We start from the raw sequence: 19,554 nt of genomic DNA, 5'->3' as shown, positions 1-19,554 counted from the left end.
CAAAATGCAGCTGTGATGCTGGGGCTCCTTTGCGAGACGCTGCGAGGGGGGGAAGCTGCTGCTGGGGTTCCCTCCCCACCCTGCGCAGGCACCTGCCTGCTTCCCTCCCCGGGTGCCTCGGGGAGCGCTGCTGCCCCCCCCCCCCCCCCCCCCGGCTGCCTTCAGGCGCCTGCCGCCGGGGCAGGAGGGATGCTGGGGAGAGGGGGGTGCGGCGGGGGGATGCTGGAGGGGAAGAGGGATGCTCGGGAAGGGCGGGGGCGGGCGGGGGCGGCGCTCGGGCGCCGGTGCTGGGGCCGGTGCCGCCCCGGGGCGGCCGGAGCGCGGCTCTTGAGCGGCGGCGACGCGGGGAAGCGCGGGGGCTGCGCAGCCTCCGCCGCGCTGGCAGGTAACTGCGCGGGGGCAGCGCGGCTTTGCTCCTCTTGCTCCCGGGAAAGGGCTGCTCTCGCTCGTCCTGCGCTCGCTGCCTCCGAGCGCCCGTGTTGGTTTAATGCGCCTCGCGTTGGTTTAATGCGGAGTGATTTCGCTTTAAAAGACAAATCGGGGCTGGCCGCGCGGGTGGAGTTTTTGCCTGGTTTTCTGGGGACGCGGTGGGTTTGTTCTGTGCCGGCCACACCGCTGCCAGGCGCTGCTCCGGCTTTCCCAGGTGTCTAGCAGAGCAAGTTCGGGGTGGCAGACTCTAATTTGCTCTTACCGGTTCGTTGCGCTGCTGTATGTTGCTGTGGTGGTGCTGGGCAAGGCGCTTGCACTGAAACATTCAGATTTGTCGGAATAGTTTCTCTCTGTGAGGAAACTGCACCGAGGAAACCCAGCTACCTCTCCTTTCCCAACCCAGTTTGGCTGGACGGATCTATCCATAGGTATACCTGCTTACTTCAATTGAGTTGGCTTATTCCTGACGCTAATTAAAGAAAAGACACTTAAGAACCACCCCCCGAAAGAAAGCAAGCATTCACACACAATTTTTTTAAAGCATATTTTTAAGGAAAATTTAAGAAATAAGCCATAATTCTTAAAAAAAAAAAAAAAAAAAAATCCACATGTTTGTAATGATGAGCAGGGGGCAGGTTGGACTAGCTCTCTAAAGCTCCCCACCAAACTCAGCTGTTCTGTGATCCTGTAATGAGAAATGGTCTAATTTATCAGTAATGTTAGCATAGCCCAACTGCTGGCAAGAAGCGAGCTTGCCCTTGATTTAATGAGTATCAGTTGTTCAAAGTACTCTGTAAGCTGAGTGACACGTGGCATTAAGGACATAAAACTTTTCACGTTGATATATTTGTATTAATTTTCAGTGATTAAGCTGTGGAATTTGTGTCTCAGGTATTTTGCAGTGATTTTGTTTCTCTTTCAGAAGATACTATCAGTTGGGTAGTTTTAGGTGTCGATGCATGTAATGAAGATAGTTGTTTGATTTCTTGTTGTTGTTCATTACCATTGTAAAATAGCTTATCATAAAGCAAACTTTTCTTGCATGGTGTAGTCTGAAGATGGATTCAGGACATGTAGTTTTACTTTGCTATAACGGTGGGAATAGAAACTCAAGATTGTGCAGGGAGGAAACTTTCATTTTAGTTCTTCCATGTTTGGTCCTTTTTTCTCATAAAAATAGTCTTATGACTTCAGAAAGCAATTTTAGTGCTGATTAAATATGTTAAATAACAAAAGCATAAGGAGGGGCACCTCTTTAGTTGACGGTGGGTGAGGCTGGGCACCTAAATGGCAGGTGGGCTTTCATAATCATCCCTTCTTTGACCAGGGCACAATAAATTAGTTGAGGGCAGAGGCTTTTGCTCAAGATAATTATTACCCTAACTGGATCAGATTTGCTGCAAGCCCTTTCTCAGTGGCTTTTGCATTTAGTAACACAGCAGCTGGTTTCCAACTAACTGCACTGATGAAATTCCTCTTACTTGAACAGGTAATTATTCAAAATGTACCTGCTCAGGCAAGAAGTGCTCCTGAGGAGGTGACGGGTTATGCTTTGAGCACTGAAGTTAACGGGGATTCGCTGCTGCCTGGGGTGAAGCTGGGATCTGGCCTGGCTTCGCTGCCTGTGCCAAGGGTGGTCATGGCAGAGGGGTACAGCCTCATGCCAGGAAGTCTCTTAGGTCTTCCCACTGAGATTTAAGGCAGTATTGCATCTGTAGTCATTTAGTCTAAATCATACCAATTTGCCTGCATCCTCATCTCTAAAAGTAACTTCTCACTGATACCTGAAAGTGACCATGAGGCCTACCACAGCAATGGGGAAATTTGTACAGGACAAGGGTGTAACAACTTGCTTTTTTTTTAATGAGGAGGTCAAGTTTTATCAGTCTTGGTTGCTTGGTCCTAAAATTAGGAGGATATGCTGAATTTTGGTCTCCCGAGGCTGTGCGTGGTGGCGTGGTGTGTCTCAGCAGTTCAGCGCTAGCCTGAGTCCCTTTGCCTTTGGCAGTGCTCTGCTGTCTGGGGCCTTCAGAGAGGAGAACTAAACATGCTAAAAATGCTCTGTGTTTCTACTGTGCTGTTTCCATCCTCGAGGGGAAGCTTGTTCCTGATATCCTCAGACTTAGAGGATTTATGTTGGCATCCTTCCCATCTTCCTATTTTACTTCCATTTATATTTGTTGGATAACATACTCTCACAGAAGCTTGTTTTTAAGCAAAAGGAACATTCTTTTCCCTAAACTATTCCTACTGAAGAAGTTAACTGGTCCCTGCGATGTCTGTCACATGTTCGTGTCCTGGGGTAGTTTCTCACTACGAAGGTAGCCTTTGCAGGGTTGCAAGGCTGTTGGAAGCACAGGTGCCTGGCAGAGACACTGACTTCACATCGAACATACAGTGCTCTAAAATCAGACGATTGAAGTGGAGGGGATGTTCATACTTATGCGTTTGTTTTTCTCAATGATTTAGACTTTATTTCTGTGAAGGCTACCTTCCCGTTGCGTTCTGCACGAGGGTCCTGACCACAGACTGTGGCATCACGTGAGATGCTACAGAGATGCTGGGCCATGTCTCCTGTGTTGGATCGATTGCCTTGTTACATGCTTTGCAACTTGCTTGAAGGAATTAGTTTGGGTGTAACTACAGGTTTACCAGCATTGCCAGTGAATGGGGTGATTGCTGTGTGGGCAGATGGTTTTGATTTAATTTGGGTGACAATACCGAAGTGTTATTAATGTAGACTTCATCTGTTAGATGTGCTCTGTTTGCTATGGGTCTTGAGTATCATGCAAGGATTGAGCCTCTGCAGATGTTTAGTCTGCCCAAAACATACCGAGGACGCTATGGCCTAAAGCTACCTTGGCTATCTCCACCTGTGTTGCAAGCACACCTCTATGTTGTGGCATAGATGCTTGAAGGCATGCAACTTTATTTGCATTAACTTACCATGTAGCTACTCTGCACTGATACAGCAAGTTCTTGCTATATATTTGTGAAAATTTTTTTGGAATTACTAACTTACTGTTTATAACTATCAAAAAATGCTGTGCTTTAGAAAAGCTCCTTATAATCAGTCTGGGGGAAAGTGCAAACACTTTAACCTATTCTTTCAGCTGAAAAACTATGGTTACTGATACCTAATGATAAGACTGTGAGAAATAGTGTTAAGTAAATAACTTTTCTTGAAATGTTTCTGGAATCATTTTGGACTTATTTTTTTGCAGTAAATTGTAAAATCAATTATCTCCCCTTCCCCCCAAAAAAAGAAAAGAAAAAAAAGAAAGTATGCCTGTTGTGCCCCAGTTAAGATGTCCTGATGGTATGTTATTAACTAGGCACCTTGATATTGGGACTTTTCAATTAAAGGATTTACTGAGAGGGATATGACAGAAGTAGACAAAATCTGAGTGATGTGGGGCAAATAGAGAACAATTAATCATGATTTCACATAACTCAAGATCTCTCAGGCCTAAGGGTAAATGGAAAATACTTTTTAATAAACGGAATTAGTGTTTTATGTAAGCCTAATTTATTTGTGGAACTTTTTACCAAAGGATATTCTTGTTGCTCAAGATGTGGATTAATTTTTAAAGTTAAGCAAATTCATGGACAAAAGGTCTGCAAGGCCTATTTATTGCAATGATAGAGGTGCTATTTCTAGCTGAGAAAGCCTCTAAATCACATGTTCCTGGAAACCAGAAGGGTGTTTTGGGGATAGAATTAGTATATAATTTCCTGGCCTTATTTTTTTTTCCCGCGCATCATTTTTGGTCAGTGTTAGAGACAGCTTACTGGGCTCAAAGGACATTTGGTATGATGCACTCCACTTGTATGCTATATATAATGAAAGTTTGGGTAGGTTTTTGTCAAATCACCACTTCTCTGTCCAAAACAGTTCAAAGCAGGTGAATATAAAATATATATAACTAATATTCAAGCTAAGGAAAAAACTGCCATAAGCAGCATACCTAATACTGTATTTCCTTAAAATTGCAATTAATTTACTGATAACCTGGGGTTAAAAACACACATTGATCTGGTGTTTTGCAAGGCTACATCACAACTCCAAACCTTTGTTGTTTTGTCACTCATGAAAGAATTAGCTTATTGTGTGAAAATACGGAGGATCTTCTGATTTTGTTTTTCTTAAGTGTTAACTGTATTTTTTCTGAAGGAGACTTATTTTTGGTAATCTGTGCAGAAGCAGAATACTAACCGGTAGGTGTAGTTTTTTTTTAAAAGACCTTCGTTTTTGCAGCTTGTGCCTCCTCCTGTTAAACCTTGCGTCAGGGCTGATTGTTGCAAAGTGCATGTGCGCAACTTTGGTTGCTCAGTGTCTAAGGAAAACAGCCCCTTCAGCTGGGAGCCGTCAAGGCTGTGTATTGAATTTGTGTTGGAAAGCTTCCAGTGTGGTAGTGTAGCTTCCCAGACTTCCCTTTGGGTAGACGGGGCCCTCGTGCGGCTTGGTAGGATGCACTGCGGGATGACCTTTGGTCTGCAGGATAGCCTGCTGGGAACCCTCAGGCTTTCTGATGGTCCTCATTGCAAAATAATTAGCTCAAACGCTTTCTTTTTGTTTCTTGGTTAGTCTGTGATGAGAATTTGAGCCAAATAACTGGGAGGGTGATTTTTCTGTGCTCTGTGGTGGACGCCTTTTGCCTGTGTATTTACACAGATGCTCCTTTGTTAGGTTGTTTTCTCTTTCCCACAAGAATATCTTGCTAAAATGCAAACAAAATAGTAATGTGGGTTTTGAAATCTCGTTTTGTTTTGTTTGCCTTTTGGGCTGGGGGTGGGGGGGAGTGAAAAAGGGAGATCTTATTCATATCCTTCCTTTCTGGGAAGTACTTGTACCCTTGACAATTCTTCCTGTTGCCCATTCCTAAGGACTATGTTTGTAATGTACAAAGTATGTTCTGCATTCCTGGAAACTTTAGTTTTGTACAGACTTTGTTTTGGAAATTCTTGGAATTACATAGCTTTGCTCTGTTCATAGTCAGAGATAAGATCTAATATAGAAAGTAAAGATTTCCAGCTCCTCGTAACATTATAAATTAAGAAGCAAAGCTGTGTGGTGGTCTTTTTTGGGCTTACAAATGCATGCTTTTATTCTTCTTTGCTCTTAAATAGATGAGACCTAATCTAGAATTAAGTTTTGGGCTGCATAGGGTATGAGATCTTTGATAATCTCTTAATGGAGATGGGTGAAAATGAGATGACTACGGCAGTTTAGTTGAACAGTCATTTGTCTCTAACGCCATTGATTAAGAAGTGTTAGATGACCTGGAGGTGTCCGTGAGGGTAGGGCAGATGCTCTTAGCTCATGTCATCGTGGTTGTGGAAAAATTTAAAAAATTGGCTCATTTTGGTTAGGATGAGAATGGATTATGGTGTTCTGTTCATTGAAATTTTATTTGATACAAATTTCCTTTAAAGCAAAATTTTGTTGAACCTAATGATTTTTGGAAATTTTCATTTGAACTTCTCAATGAATGAAGTAACATAACTCAGCTTCTTGCCTCTCCTTCCCTGGATTTCAAGTGGAATGTCTTTTCCTGCCCCTCTCATGGGAAACATCTGCAGAACCGAATGACAAATCATTAATGTTTGTTCAATAACAGGATTTGCCCAGGTTTTTAGCACTTCAGAATGCTTAACCATAGTGTTTTTTTGGTTTGTCTTTTTTTAAACTACTCGGGCGTTCGATCCCAGTTATCTTAGGGAATTTCATAGAAGTTCTTCTATTTTGAATTGATTTTAGTAATTTTAGAGGGTATGATCACTGCCCAAATTCAAATCCTGCTAACTGTGGTAACACCATTGTGTTGGGATGTGACCTTTTTTTTAAATTTGTAAGTGGCTGCGTTATGTGTAACTTAAACTCTAAGATGTGCTTCAAAACTTGTTACAAGCTAAGGGAAGCCATTTGAGTTGAGAGGCCTGTTCCTTCCAATTCAGGAAGGTTTCTGGTTCCCAATATCTACCAAACAACCTTGGATATCTCATAGGAACATGTAGCAAAAATTCTGTCTAGCCTTTGATACTAATCAAATAAAAGCTGAAAAAAACTTTCATCTGCTTAGGTACAGAATTTTTCTGAACCAGAAAACCACCTAATGTAGTTAATTGTAAGCAGTTCCTGTTTTGAGATGCATAATCTATGTTACCACATCTTCAAAGGTTTGAGTTGGCATTTATTATAATAGTTTTGTTTGAGTACTATGTGATATAATCCATAAAGAAATACAGGAGATGGCGTAATCACATTAGCTGAATTAAAATGCCTTTTTTAGCATTCACCAGAACTAAAAGTCGACTATTAAACTCTGGTTTTCCTTCGTGATGATGAGCTAGGTAGTCATAACTCTTACATTTAAAGGTTAGTCTAAGAATATATGAATGTGGCATGAAAATGAGAAGCAGACTGGTCAGTTTGCTCTGTTCTATAATACCCTACCTGGAGCATACCTGAAAGGAGAATTTTTTTTTAATAAGCTAACTCTATGAATGAGCAAGTTGGGCAGCATGAGAAAGGAGCTGCCTATATGCTGAAAGGAAAGTATTTAAAAGCATAACAAATGTAACCCCACCCTGACTATAGCAAATTTACCCCTGATGACTTAGGGCTAGGGTGTTTTTAAGGACTGTGTAATGTTTGCAGTTTTTCAGAATCAAAGTAGTTTGATTTGGATGTGAATTAACCTTTTCGTGGGTCTATAACTCGTGGGTATAGCGTAGCCTGCTGGGAGCTCTCTATTTGAACCTAGGATTTGTCTTTATTTTCATGTAAGATAGGTGATTTGTCAGTCTCATATGACTGAAATGGCACAAAATCCAGCAAACTCTAACTCTGAATGGAGCATCTGCTGAACTGCACTTAAAATACTCTTATGTTGAGCTTTGGGTGTCTCCTGCCAACAGGTAAGGTGATGATCCCACCCTTTGAGTGGTGTGCGGCAAGAATGAATAATGGTGTTCATGATGGTCCTCATCAGTGTTCCTCAGATGGTAGGGTATGTTTTTCTCTTTCTCAAAAAGACTTGAGGATGGTGTAAATGAGAATTGTGTTGAAGTGAGGTGGGTGCTGGAGTCGGGCACTGCCATGTGGGACCTGCCTTAGTCCTGGCTTGGACAATGGCAACAGCAGCTGGTTCTGCCTGATGTGAGAATGGTTGTACCGGGGAGATCCAAGGGCCGTCCACCCAGGATCCCGTCTTGCTCCAAAGAATATTTTGGGAAATTCTGGATTAGAAACAGGAAGAAAATTTTCTGTGACATCAGAGCAAATGACCAGAATGCCAGCCTCATTCCATGGACCATAATTCCAACAAAAAAAGATACCTGTAACTACCCTTAGGGCAGATGGCACAAAATCAAAAACACTAGACTGGGTCTGTCATATGAGCCAAATATCTTAGAGCTGAAAGTGCATTTTAAATTACCTGATTGAATGCAAGCAAAAGAGGTGCCATCCTGACTGAGCAAAGGTACCATTTTGGGGAGCCTTTCTGATTACATTGCCTACTGGAAGGTATCAGAGTCGATAAGACCATATGGCTTTACTGTAGAGCTGAGGCTTTCTGAACTACTGCAGCTGAAGTGCTGAATGGATACTTAAAATTAATCCTTGTATGGGATAGCAGTGAATTCTGATTTTTTTTTCCTCTGACCTTTTATTTAATTCCAACTTCTAACAGTTACCAGAATCAAACTTAATGGGTTTCTTGAAAATGATGTCAGTATTCGGGGCCTTCAACTTCAGTGAAGTGAAATCTGGGTGTTGAGACTTGGGAAGTGTCAATGTGTAATTACTAATGAACATGAATTAAATTTACCACCTTTATCTGACCTTCTTAATGGGAAAATCAGGCTATAACAGAACCCAGAGACAAGATGAACCTTTCTAGTGCCAAGAGCCTGAACTGTAAACTCAAGTGGTGAATGGAAAGATAAATCAGTTTCTGAAAGCTGGCTCTCTTCGAGAAATGAGTAGCATTTAAAGACCCCCATGCTGGCATGCTTCATTTCTCTACAGTTTTGAGAAAAAAAGGGGGGGGGGGGGCATTCAAAGGAACCGTTAGGTTTATCCAGCTGTTTGTGTACTGAACATTTTGCTGTCATGCCTTTGAGAGCAATGTTTACAGAACTGGTTTTAGTTGCATAAATTGACTTCAACATATTTAAAGCACTAAGGTACTGTCCAGGATGCAATCTATTCACCAGAGTTGCAACTAGGAATAAGCAGGATGAAGCCCCTTTACTCCAGGGGCTTAGGTGAGGATGGACCTATGCCACAGATGCATTTGCTTGCTTTTCTACGATGTAGCAGACTTGCTACTGCTATTCTAACACACCCCAAAGCCCAAGCAAGAGAAGCTGTCTTAACGTTAGCAATTAGTTTATATGCAACTCTTATCTTCATTGTTTGCTGCTAAACTTTGAGGTTAGCCATGTACTTATGGTTTATTCTTACTATTTATTCTTATTTAAACTACTGTTTTTAAAATCATAGCTCATTGGTGATTGTTAGAATTTCCCCCTAAACTGTCCTTTTTTTCCCCTTTCTCTAGCAGGTATACTGCATCCTCATCACTGTTTATTCAGTGAATGCAAAAACATGACTTTTGAAGGTCTTTATTTTTCAGGAGATACTCCCTAATAATGTGCTTGTGCTTCACTATTTTTGTCAGTGCCTTATCTCAGCATATTTTTACTTGACTTCTGGAGTAGCTGAGGATCAGTGAAGCCCACTAACATGTTCTCACATTTTGAAAAAAGTTGAAGTAGGGAACTTTACAGGAATAACAGCATGCAATACTTCTGCATGCTCATGGTTGATTTGTTGGAGATTTAAGAAATATTGTGCATCTTCCAGCAATGCTGACTGAGAAAAAAAATCAGTGTTGAGGAGCGTTTTTTCCTCTCTCCAAATAAACCTTTGTTTATGAGAGTTGTAGCCTGGAGGTCAAACAGATTTATTGTGGCTGTGATTAAATGCCCTCTGGGTTGAGAATCTGGTGGCTGCTTTGTTGTTACGCACTGAGAAATAAGTTGTTGTTTTTTCTCCAAGTATCTGTGGTGTTCTTCATTTAAACTTCCCTGTGCTTCTCCCAGACTCCATTTCACTTTTGGTTTTGCTGTCTGTCCGTCACCTGTCACAGTGCTGTTAACCAGTTGCACGTTGCTTGAGGGTTGTCGCAGTGCAACCTGCAAATGTTTGGCCTCACCAAAAGCTTCCTCAGGGCTTTGCTTCTATGCAGCTTTTCCTGTCTCCTTTTCTGCTGTCCCAGCAATGCCAAAGACCTAAACGCAGTGATTTGCTGCAAGATGACCTGCGGTTCCTACAGAAGATGAGGGCTGTTACCAATGAAATTCCCTCCTTCAGTGATATGCTACAACACTCAAACTCCTATTTTCTTTGTGGGCAGTTGCTTTTGTTCCCCCACCTCTGTGAATTAAGAGATTGTAAATGCACTGGGTCATTTAATCTGCAGATACCCCCAAACCATGTGGAGATGCTAAATGTGAAAGGACACTTAATCTTGCAGGTCAACAGATTCAAAGTAATCTGAACTCTGTGTACTTGACTTTCACTGAGAGCTATGGCTGTTACCCATGCCATGCAACTTGTTGGAAAGAAGCATATTGTAATAAAGATGAAAAGAAGGCAAAATATAACCACTTGTTTCGTGCAGTCTTTTGTCCTGTTCACTCCAAGTTAGCATCAGGTCATTTCTGCTGATCAGAGATGCTCTGTTTGTGCCACTTTGATATATTATTAAATAAAGAAACACACAGAGCTTTTAATAGATCTTTCCCATTCAGCCTCTGAGTTTTGATATGTAGTTTGACAATAATAGTTATTTAGGGAGCAATGTTGGCACATACACAAGTAATTTACATATGAACGCAAACTTTTTTGGTAAATGTGTGACTGAAGTGCTAGTAAGATGCACTGGCTCATTTGGCCTCCTGTGGAAATGAGTCTCCAATTTCCTTCCTAGGTTTGTTTTCCCTGAGAGTTATGAAAAGAGACTATTTGTGTGCACCTTCTGTTATAAAAATACACTTTTTGTTACAAAAGAGGTGATGAGGGATGGAGAGAGTGAGCAGGGAGGAGGCTGCTGTGTTGGATCCCTCCCCAGAGCTCCTCCAGATGGGCACCAGCTCGTTAACGTGTCCAGCCCTGCTTCTCCTCCGAGCTTGTCCTACTTTGTCACAGGAGCCCAGATAAAGCTCCCCTTTTCCTATTTATTCTAGACCTCTCAGTCTTGCTCTTAACCCTGCCCGTAGCTACTGCCTTCCCACATCACTCCTTCACCTTGCTGCTCATCAGCTTTTCTCCTCTTCCCCTGCTCATGGAGGGACACTGCTCTAGGGACCACCCTTCCTGCGGATCACTATATGGTCGGGAGCATTGAAGGCCAACTAGGAAATAGGTATAGTCAACAGTAAAGATGTTTCCTGCTTGATTTCAGCATGTGGCACAGTATCTTCCAAGGGGAACTGCTCTGGTGTCTCTTTTGGAGTCGGGTGTTACAGACATGGTCACCCTGCTGCAGATCTTCATGCATCAGTGTCCCCAGAGTGGTCTGAAGCTTGGAGGTACAATCGGGTCATGTAGATTGTATTCAAGTGTGCTGCTTGATGCAGTCCCATTGATTAGATTGAGGATGAAGGCGACTGCCTGGCTTGCATGGGTACTATCACAAGTTACGCTATTTGGAAGGAAGCAGAAAGAATGGAAGGAACTTGTGAAATGTTTTTGTGAAAATACACCCAAACACTTCCTCCTTGATCTCCCCACTACATACTCATCATTTTTTTCTTCTGTTTTATAGAATACACAGCAGAAAATGAAAGCAATACTTTTTGAAGCTGGAGGCAGGTGCAGTTTTTTTCAGTAACTTTCACTATTGGATGCTATTTTAAGCTGCTTGTAGCAGCTGGTTGTTTTGTTACTTCTCATAGTTACTGTCTGCTCATAACTGTTGAGAAAAAAACTCTCCAGATTGTGCAAAAGTCTCCAAGGAGTTAGGATGTCCCTGTTCCTCTCTTGTGTTAAGAGTGGAGGAAGACGCATGCTCCCTTCGTGCATTTGTCAAAGGTGGAACTCGTGAAATTTGAGCCAATAAAAACAAAAATCCAAGCAAGGGATGCAAAAGCCTGTGGTCTAAAAACACAGGGATCTGTGGCAGATTTAGGTACAATGAAAACATAATTGAAAAAATCTCATTCAAGATGCTGTGAACTGCATCAAATAAATGTTTTTAAGCTTGATATTTGTCCTTGGTATTATCTGTGGCCTGCAAAGATTGTAGATTTCTTCTAGATTGCATCAATAAAATAAGGCTGTTTTCTTTTGGTCATTTCCATTCAAGCATTGAAGCATACAGAAGTTGCTTTTTATGAAGCACTTGCACTAATTTGGGTTGACAGCAACAGGCTATCTTGAAGCAAAGGACTGTATAGTGTCTGGTTTCAATATCTGATGTGCTTTTTTCCCATGTTAAGCATCCTAGTACACTTTGCAGGTGAATCTATATCAATAGAATAGTAGAGTCTCTAACAGTGGTCTCACATCATTTGGAGACCTAGGAGGGAAGCATAGGCTTAAATATAATTGCAGGAGTTGGAAGCTGGCCAAGATATGACCCTGCTTTTGCAGCTGGTCACCTATGCAATTAAGATGTTAGCTACACTTCAGCAGTGCTTGTTAGAACTAAACATAATTCTATCACTGAATTTCCCCAGGGTAATTAGCCCATGCAGAATCTGACTGAGATTAGACTTATTTTTTTCTGGTGCCAAAGCAAATTTAAACTCAGGTGTTTATGCTGTAGGACACAGCTGCAAGAAGAAAAGTTTATATCACCTTTTCAGCATTGCAATGTAGGTCTCTAGTTCAGTGACCCTGTTAGCTTAGGTGAGCCTGCACAAAGAGGCATGGCCTTGGGCCCACCTGTACATCCTTTGTAGAAAAAGAAAAAGTCCAAAATGAAATGCTGATACAACACTTGAAGTCCCTAATAATCTAAGGGACATCCTGCCCCTGGTGAAGTGTGTGGTTTTCTTTTAAACAGCATATGAGTGTAATTGGCACTGGGTTTGGAATGCTCAAGGATAAACTGGAAACTCTGAACAGAGGGTTGCTTTGTTTGGGTGCACAAATATTTCCTTATCTCTGTGGTTGATGATGCTTATCATAAAGATATTGTATTTCCAGATAAGTTAGTGAAATAAGCTATTGCAAGGAAGGAAACATTTTTCTATCTAGAAAAATTCAGCTGTTAGTAAATGATTTGTATTTGAGGTTCTGGACATGGTCATGAGGAAAATTTGGGGAACTTAGTATGATCTGTTACAGAAATAGTCACCAAGCACATACAGTTGGTTTAAATGTTGGATGGTGTTTAGTTATAGCTGAGAACATACTGACTTGATCACACGTTATGGAGATAGATAGCATGCAGGCTGACCCTACATTTTCACTTTGTGTTCAGTTTACTTATCTAATGAAAGATTGCTATGATTTAGGAAAGCTATAATAACTGTGTTCTTAGGCTCATTTGCATTTTTGTTTTTTACTGCCTTTGAGGGCACTTAAAAGCTTCAGCAGGGAACATTTCGGGGGGGGGCTGTTTCAATGAACGTTATGCACTTCTGGATGTGCAGAAAATGATTACTTAAAGTGAAGAAAGACAATGTATTCCTGAATTTATTACGTGTAAGTCAGTTTGGTTTTTGTTTGCAGGGTTTTTTTTTTTAGCAATATTGTGCACTTGTATAGTGTTTTCTGAGTGTCTTGCAGTATTTCTCGCTGGTGGCTTTTCTGGCAGCTTGACAAGACAGTAAGTGAAATAGAATTGCAGAATGATTTTTCTAGACTTTCAAAGACTTTTGAAATATCCCTTAAAACCACCTGTTATAACATCTAAAAAAACATTTTGCTCTAAACACTATAACCACTTAAGGGAGAAAGCAGAGAGCTTAGTAAAGAGTCTATCTTTAGATATCATGGTGAGAGAGATCCAAACACACAAAAAAAATCCCAAGGACCATAGTTAGAAGATACTTCAGGGAGGATAAAATGCTAAAATTACTTATGTCAGTGAGATGGTGAGCTGTGACCAGCTTTTCTGTTGCTAATCCTTTCCTTTCAGCCCCTGTACCCCTCAAGAGAAGAGCAGAAGCACCACAGAGAAGGGTATGATAAAAATGGCATGTGCAATCAGAAGTGATCTCTCTAAAGGAAGACATTAAAATATATAGATCATTCTAAGCATCTATGATTTAGCAGCATCTTCAAGACTAAGGTGAAGAAGATGTATTAAAAAACCTTTTTAATCTTTCTCATTACCTAAGAACAGAGAGCTATTCAATTAAATTAAAACAACAAAGTTAAAATTGATAACAGGAAGTGGGTTTTGTGCATGAACTCTGTTTGAAACTTTGTTATGATGTGTCACTGATGGAAGGAAAGAGTAAGACTGTACTTGGACCATGGCTTTAGCAAAGGATGCGTTTCACTGTGGTTGCTTAGAGGATGTTAGCTGATGCTGTTGGCACTGAACTTCTGAGGCCGTGCAAGGCCGCGGGAAAACAAATGGCCTGTAACAGATAAGGAGGGCATGAGTTGGGGCTCAGACTGTGCTTTTCACAAGCAGCAGAGAATTTTCTCTCTTTAAAAGGGTGCTTTTCTGTTGATGCTGCTCAGTATGGTGAGCAGAAGCAGGGAGAAATTGGTGTAGAAAGCAAGCACGGGCAGCCTACCAGCGTGGCTTTAGCATTTACGGGAACTTGGTGCATTGGTTAGCAGTAATGGTTGTGTGTGTGAGCGCATGGTGCTGTGGCCCAAAATATCCCCAGAAAGCCTGGCAGCTCACAGCTGGAGCACTGTGCCACGGCACGCTGGTGCTGGGAATTGCTACCTGCCTGCGCAGCCCCTGTCATAACAGTGCCATGTTTAGAGAATAGAAATTATAATTGCAGCAGGAGGTGCAGGGTATATAGGTCCACAGGTGGAAGATAACAGGTAGCTGGAGCCACCCTTGCTGTCTTGACCAAAACCCAGAGACTTTTCTCCCTGTGGTTATTTTTTTAAATTTTATTCTATTTTTTCCCCCTCTTTTTCCTCACTGTGATTCTGTCTGGCTGGGGAAGAGCCTGGCCGTACCATGTTAGATGGTGGTAGGACTCCGAGATGCAGGGCCGTCCCTCCAGCATCCTTGCTGACCATGCGTTTCCAGTATGAAAAATGCCAATGGGGGAATTTAATGGGAAGAAAGCTACAGGAATTAGCTTGCTGCTAGGTGACAAAATCTCAAAAGCAAACAAACTAAAAAAGGCAGCAGCAGGTTGTCAAAATGAGAGGGGCGGAGAATAACAGGAAAAGAGCAGGAAACCTAAGAGCCTTGGGATGTGGATACTGGGAGCTGGTCCTGCCTTATTTATGCCTTGACTTTAGCAGGTTTCTGAGCATTCAAGTGAGCAAGGCAGAAAGCCTTGGCAGGAGATGAGTTGTTTAAATGAGTCCCAACAGTGTTGTTTTGTAATGTTTGGTGCAAATGTGTTTAATGTAATAACGTCTGTTATTAGTGTATGACGTAACACTACCAAGAAAGCCTGCGACTTCCTCATCAAATTTTTATTTAAAGAGGAAAGAGTCTAAGTGAAAGCTATTGGCAAAAGAGAGCAAACTGAGCCAGGTCTCCTCTGAGGTTGCACCAGGCTTTGCGTGCCGGCTTTTGTACAGGAGGCCCTCCATCCGTGGATAGATATATCGGGGTGCACATTTACAGCTTCTCTCTAGCCCTGGTTAATCTGACTGTTTGCTACCCTCACCCTGAGGGATAGTCAGAAAAGGGAGCCCTCCATCTCTCTGTGCATCAGTTCATCAGTGAGGGGCAGAAAACATTTCTTCTTCCCAATGAAGCTGTGAGGGGAAAAATACACACGGGCAAACCGAAGTTATTTTGATCCTAGGTCTAACCGCTGGAGGTGAAAATGCTGCATTTAGTTGATAATAGCTAGACAAGCACACCTACCTGAGCACCATTAGTTACTGGCATGTGAATGTATGTAGTGCTATTATAGCACACTGTTTGTATGGAATATAACTATGCTGGTATCAAGCACTTAGGTACTGACATAATTATGACTACAGAGGAGGATTGTGTGGCTTTAGCTATATAGTAATATAGTAGTTATATAGTAATGCAGTTAAAGCAGTGCTTTTTTGTAGATGCCTTGGCAGTCTGCAAATATTATGGTAGGGAGAGTCATAAAATTATTAAAATAAGTTATTAAGTAACTGGCTGTACAAGTAGTTTAAACCTCATTCAAATTTTTTAAACATAAGAGTAGATCTGTTTGAGAGTAGACTTTGTTTTCTCTATTTGAGTTTATCCGACAGTTGTATTTCTGTTGTCTGTTCTGTTTACCTTAGTGTTCAGGATAATGTTGGGATAAGTCACTTCTGGTCAATTGTGGAATGTAAATGGGCTATGAGTTTTGGAAGTAATAGTTATGCAGTTAAAGCTTATATGTTTCTAAAGATTGATGTATATATTGTAAGCTGCATGTGCATGTATCTTTGGGCCTTCAAAGGAGTGAATCTGCAGGATTCCTTGGCTCTTTTCTTAAGGAGGTTGTGATAACCTGACTGTCTTTGCTTCACAGAATAACGATGGTTGCTCAGCTGGTGACTGCGAAAGACACTAAGGATACTGCTGTCAACACGACCGTCCATTTGACCAGTCCCATAGGATGCAGATGCAGTAGGTGATTTTATTTTAGTTCTTTTCTTGTTCCTCATTACAGTATCGATGCTCAGTATGAATCAACTCAAAGACAAGAGCCCACCAGCAGGTTTTCAAAATCCGTAAGTGATTCCCTCTATCTGTTTTTTGTCCTCATTTTTCTTTTTGTCTTTCTTTGGACTGCCTTCCTTATGAGGAAAAAATTGATTAGAAAAAAACCCCACTATGTAGGAACAGATTAAAATTCATGATTTTGATAAAACTGAGTACTTACTATTTACTTTCTCACTAGTAGTGTATTTTTTTAGCTAAGGTGGCTGAAAGCTTTTTAAAAGCTATATACAATAAAAAAAATTGTTAATATATTTGCAAAAATGTTTCTCTGTGTCCCAAGTGATGGTGGTGTTTGCCTTGTTTAACATTTTTAGAGATACGTAATATTTTCTTTGCGTTTTAAGTTCCACATGTGAGCTTTGCAAGCATTTTTTTGTACGCGGGTATTAACCTGAGTTAACTCTCATCAGTAAGTTTTATCTGACTTGAAACTGCTTCTTTATAAATCACAAATTTTTGCAAATCAGGACTTGTCAGAGGAAGAAATGTAATCTTTCCCCTCCTAGCAATCATAAAGTAGTAGACAGATAATGCATTTTAGTGTAGGATTAAATACGGATAATCAAACCTACCCGCCAGATTGTGTTTGGAAGCACTTACTAATGCAGTATGCTTTGTTTTTGCTGTTTAGAAAGATTACTGAAAGTTTCAAGATGAGATAATGAGTCATAATCTTCAGCTGCTCTTCGCTTTCGTGATTGACTTTTATTCTTCCTACATTCCTTTTAGTCACCCTGGGAATCACTGAAGCTATTTAATACAAGAAACATTACCAGGACTCCTGTTGCAGCAATGGACTTGGATAAACCATCCGTTTGGGGATCTCTGAAACAGAAAACTAGGCCTTTCCTACAAAACTTGAGCATGAAGAAGACGAGGAGAAGGTCTAGCAAAGTGGTGGAGAGGACGCAAAGGCACTCCTTGGACCGGCGCCTCAGCGTGTCTGTGCCTGACATGCTGGAGGTCGAGTCTCTCACGGAGGAAGAGGCGACCTACACGAGCGCGCAGGTGCTGTCCACATACTCCCCCAGCGATGTTCCCAGCTCCGTTGTGTCTGTGAAGGGCAGAAGTGCTTCCCTGCGGCAGGCAGGAGAGGACTGGCAGTGGAAGCGGCAGGAGTCGGTGCGCATGGAGGTTAGCGCGGCTGAATCGGAAACACAAGTTGTGCGTGGCTCCGAGGCCCCACGGAAATCCAGCAGTGACCTCTTCGAGCTGCTGCAGAGAGCCCGTCTGAGCAGTGACCTGACCGAAGAGGTGGCTGAGGTAGGTGGCTTTCGTATTGGCCAGGTGCTGAATAGCCATCTCAGGCTTGTTGTGCTACTTGGACTAGGTTATGAAGGGATGGAGGAGAGGTTCCTACTCAAGGGATGAACAAGGGGAAAAAATGAGCATAAACCAAATGTGACGTATACGTTCTTGGAACATACTTCTGACCTTCTTTCTGTCAATCTGCAGCTACAAAATGCTCCTTTGTAGTTCACACTCCAGTTTCTTATTTTGTCAAGATGACGACACCACTGATTTTTTCAGTGTTGTTGAAAGTGCTCACTTAAGTCAAATTCAGCTGCAGCCCTCTGAGCTCTGAAATATACTGCTTTCTGATACATTTGCTGTAGGTTAAGAAAGCTTACCGGGATTGTCATAGCAAATCAACTTACCTTCCACCCCCTCAACGTCAAGCTGAAGATAAGAGGTAAAAGAAAGGGTGAATGAGGTGAACTCTGTACCTGGAATTAACACAAATGAACATGTGATGGAGTGCAGTGAACTTGTAGCATCATGCCCCAGGATGTCCTATGGGTTTGCCTTGTGATTAATTGGAGGAGATGCCAAACCAAAATGTTGCCTCTGCGTTTCCTGTCTTATCTCCCCTTTCCTCTCTCCCTGCCTCTTTGGCTGTATTTCTGTAGCTGGATATAGTGCTGCAGGCACAGCAGGGTCTGATTCTGACATGCTTCAATTTGGAGGTGCACAATTTCTTTATAATATAGACAGAAGGTCAGAATTGTGGCTACTTTGAAGTGTTTTAGGCGTTTAGATTTTTGTGGAAATGTATCTTTTCCTGTTGAGTTTTCAACAGGAAAAAGGTTAGATTTTGTATTTGCTTTGATGCCGTCTTTCCATAGCCTAGGTGCTGCAGTTATGATAGCCTTCCTTAGCCATCTGAGATGCAAAAAAGGAACACAGACATTTCAATTTAATCCCCTTATTTGGAAGTAATGATTTTGCAGGTCAATCAACTTTTTTAAACTCTATGTTTAGGATTATGTTCAGTGCTACCATAGTTTTAAGTGAAGATGGTAATTGGTGAGGATGCTGTCACGTACTTTGTGACCACTGTGGTGTTCAGAATCTGAAGTGAGTTGTTAGTCCCTGTCAAAGTTGCTGTAATGTTAATTTTTAGACTATCTGAAAAAATTATTTTGTCATGGGAAATATTTACAAGGCCGAATGTCTTTTCTTAACTGTTACTCACCAACTCTCTCTTTTGTGATATAATGGTATAGCTCAATATCTGAAAGTTTTGTAGATTCTAAGAAAGACTGGTACTTCCATAGGAACTGTTACTCTGGACCCAGCAGATCACTCAAGTTCCTGGTTCTTTCTGTCATGAGATGCGTCCTATAGTCTTATTAGTGTGGACGCAGGTAGTCAGGCTGTGTATGTGTCTACCTTTTTTGTGGCCCACCTACCACTATTTGTTTAAACAATTAGTTAACTTCAACCCAGTGTGCAAAAGGAATAAGTCTCAAAGTTGATTTCTTATAATTATCTAAAAGTAAGCAATTTCAGGAAGGAAAAATAGCAATGACAGCTAACCCAGTATATGAGATGCAAAACTACATGAGACATAGGTCCAGTTATTATTTTCTCATAAATTGTTTATTGAAATTGTTTATGGAAAGCATATACAAGAAAGCAGAGCCCCTCACTGTCTTACGTCTATCACTATCATGTTGTGCCTCTTCTACTCCATGCGGCCGGCTGGAAAGTGGCTGTATTTAGGCTCAGCTGTTACAGTGACTTGCAAAAGTTGTGCCTGCAAAAATAGAGCTACGGCCACTAGTGGCAGACATTCAGAATAACCTTAACCTGTTAGGATAATAGGACACCTGAGGAAACCTAATCTTTCAGTTGAAATCCAAAATTATTCTCCCTGTTTCTAACTACACTGCATGTGTTATGCCAGGGTCAGCACGCTGGTGTTCATCTCGTTTCTGTTTTGCAAGCATCCCTCCTTTGCAAACAT

At 41.6% G+C, this 19,554-nt stretch overlaps 1 protein-coding gene across 5 annotated transcripts in view; it reads left to right on the top strand.

Annotated features, from left to right (window-relative positions):
• MCTP2 (multiple C2 and transmembrane domain containing 2) overlaps positions 1-19,554 on the top strand; it is a 126,902-nt gene that overhangs the window by 428 nt on the left and 106,920 nt on the right. For 2 of the 5 annotated variants that reach the window (XM_064517926.1, XM_064517922.1), the window contains exons 1-3: positions 266-385; positions 16,111-16,212; positions 17,034-17,567. In XM_064517926.1, coding sequence (XP_064373996.1) covers positions 17,097-17,567 — 471 coding nt within the window. In that variant the 5' untranslated portion in view covers positions 266-385; positions 16,111-16,212; positions 17,034-17,096. Of the gene's footprint in view, positions 1-265; positions 386-16,110; positions 16,213-17,033; positions 17,568-19,554 lie in introns of those variants that run through there. The other 3 variants (XM_064517923.1, XM_064517924.1, XM_064517925.1) reach the window with 3 other exon arrangements.

The sequence above is a fragment of the Dromaius novaehollandiae genome, chromosome 10 (genome assembly GCF_036370855.1).
Source record: "Dromaius novaehollandiae isolate bDroNov1 chromosome 10, bDroNov1.hap1, whole genome shotgun sequence".
In the NCBI taxonomy this organism is placed as follows: Eukaryota; Metazoa; Chordata; class Aves; order Casuariiformes; family Dromaiidae; genus Dromaius; species Dromaius novaehollandiae.
The sequence above is the reverse complement of the archived record's forward strand: the minus strand, read 5'-3'. Positions and strand labels throughout refer to the sequence as shown.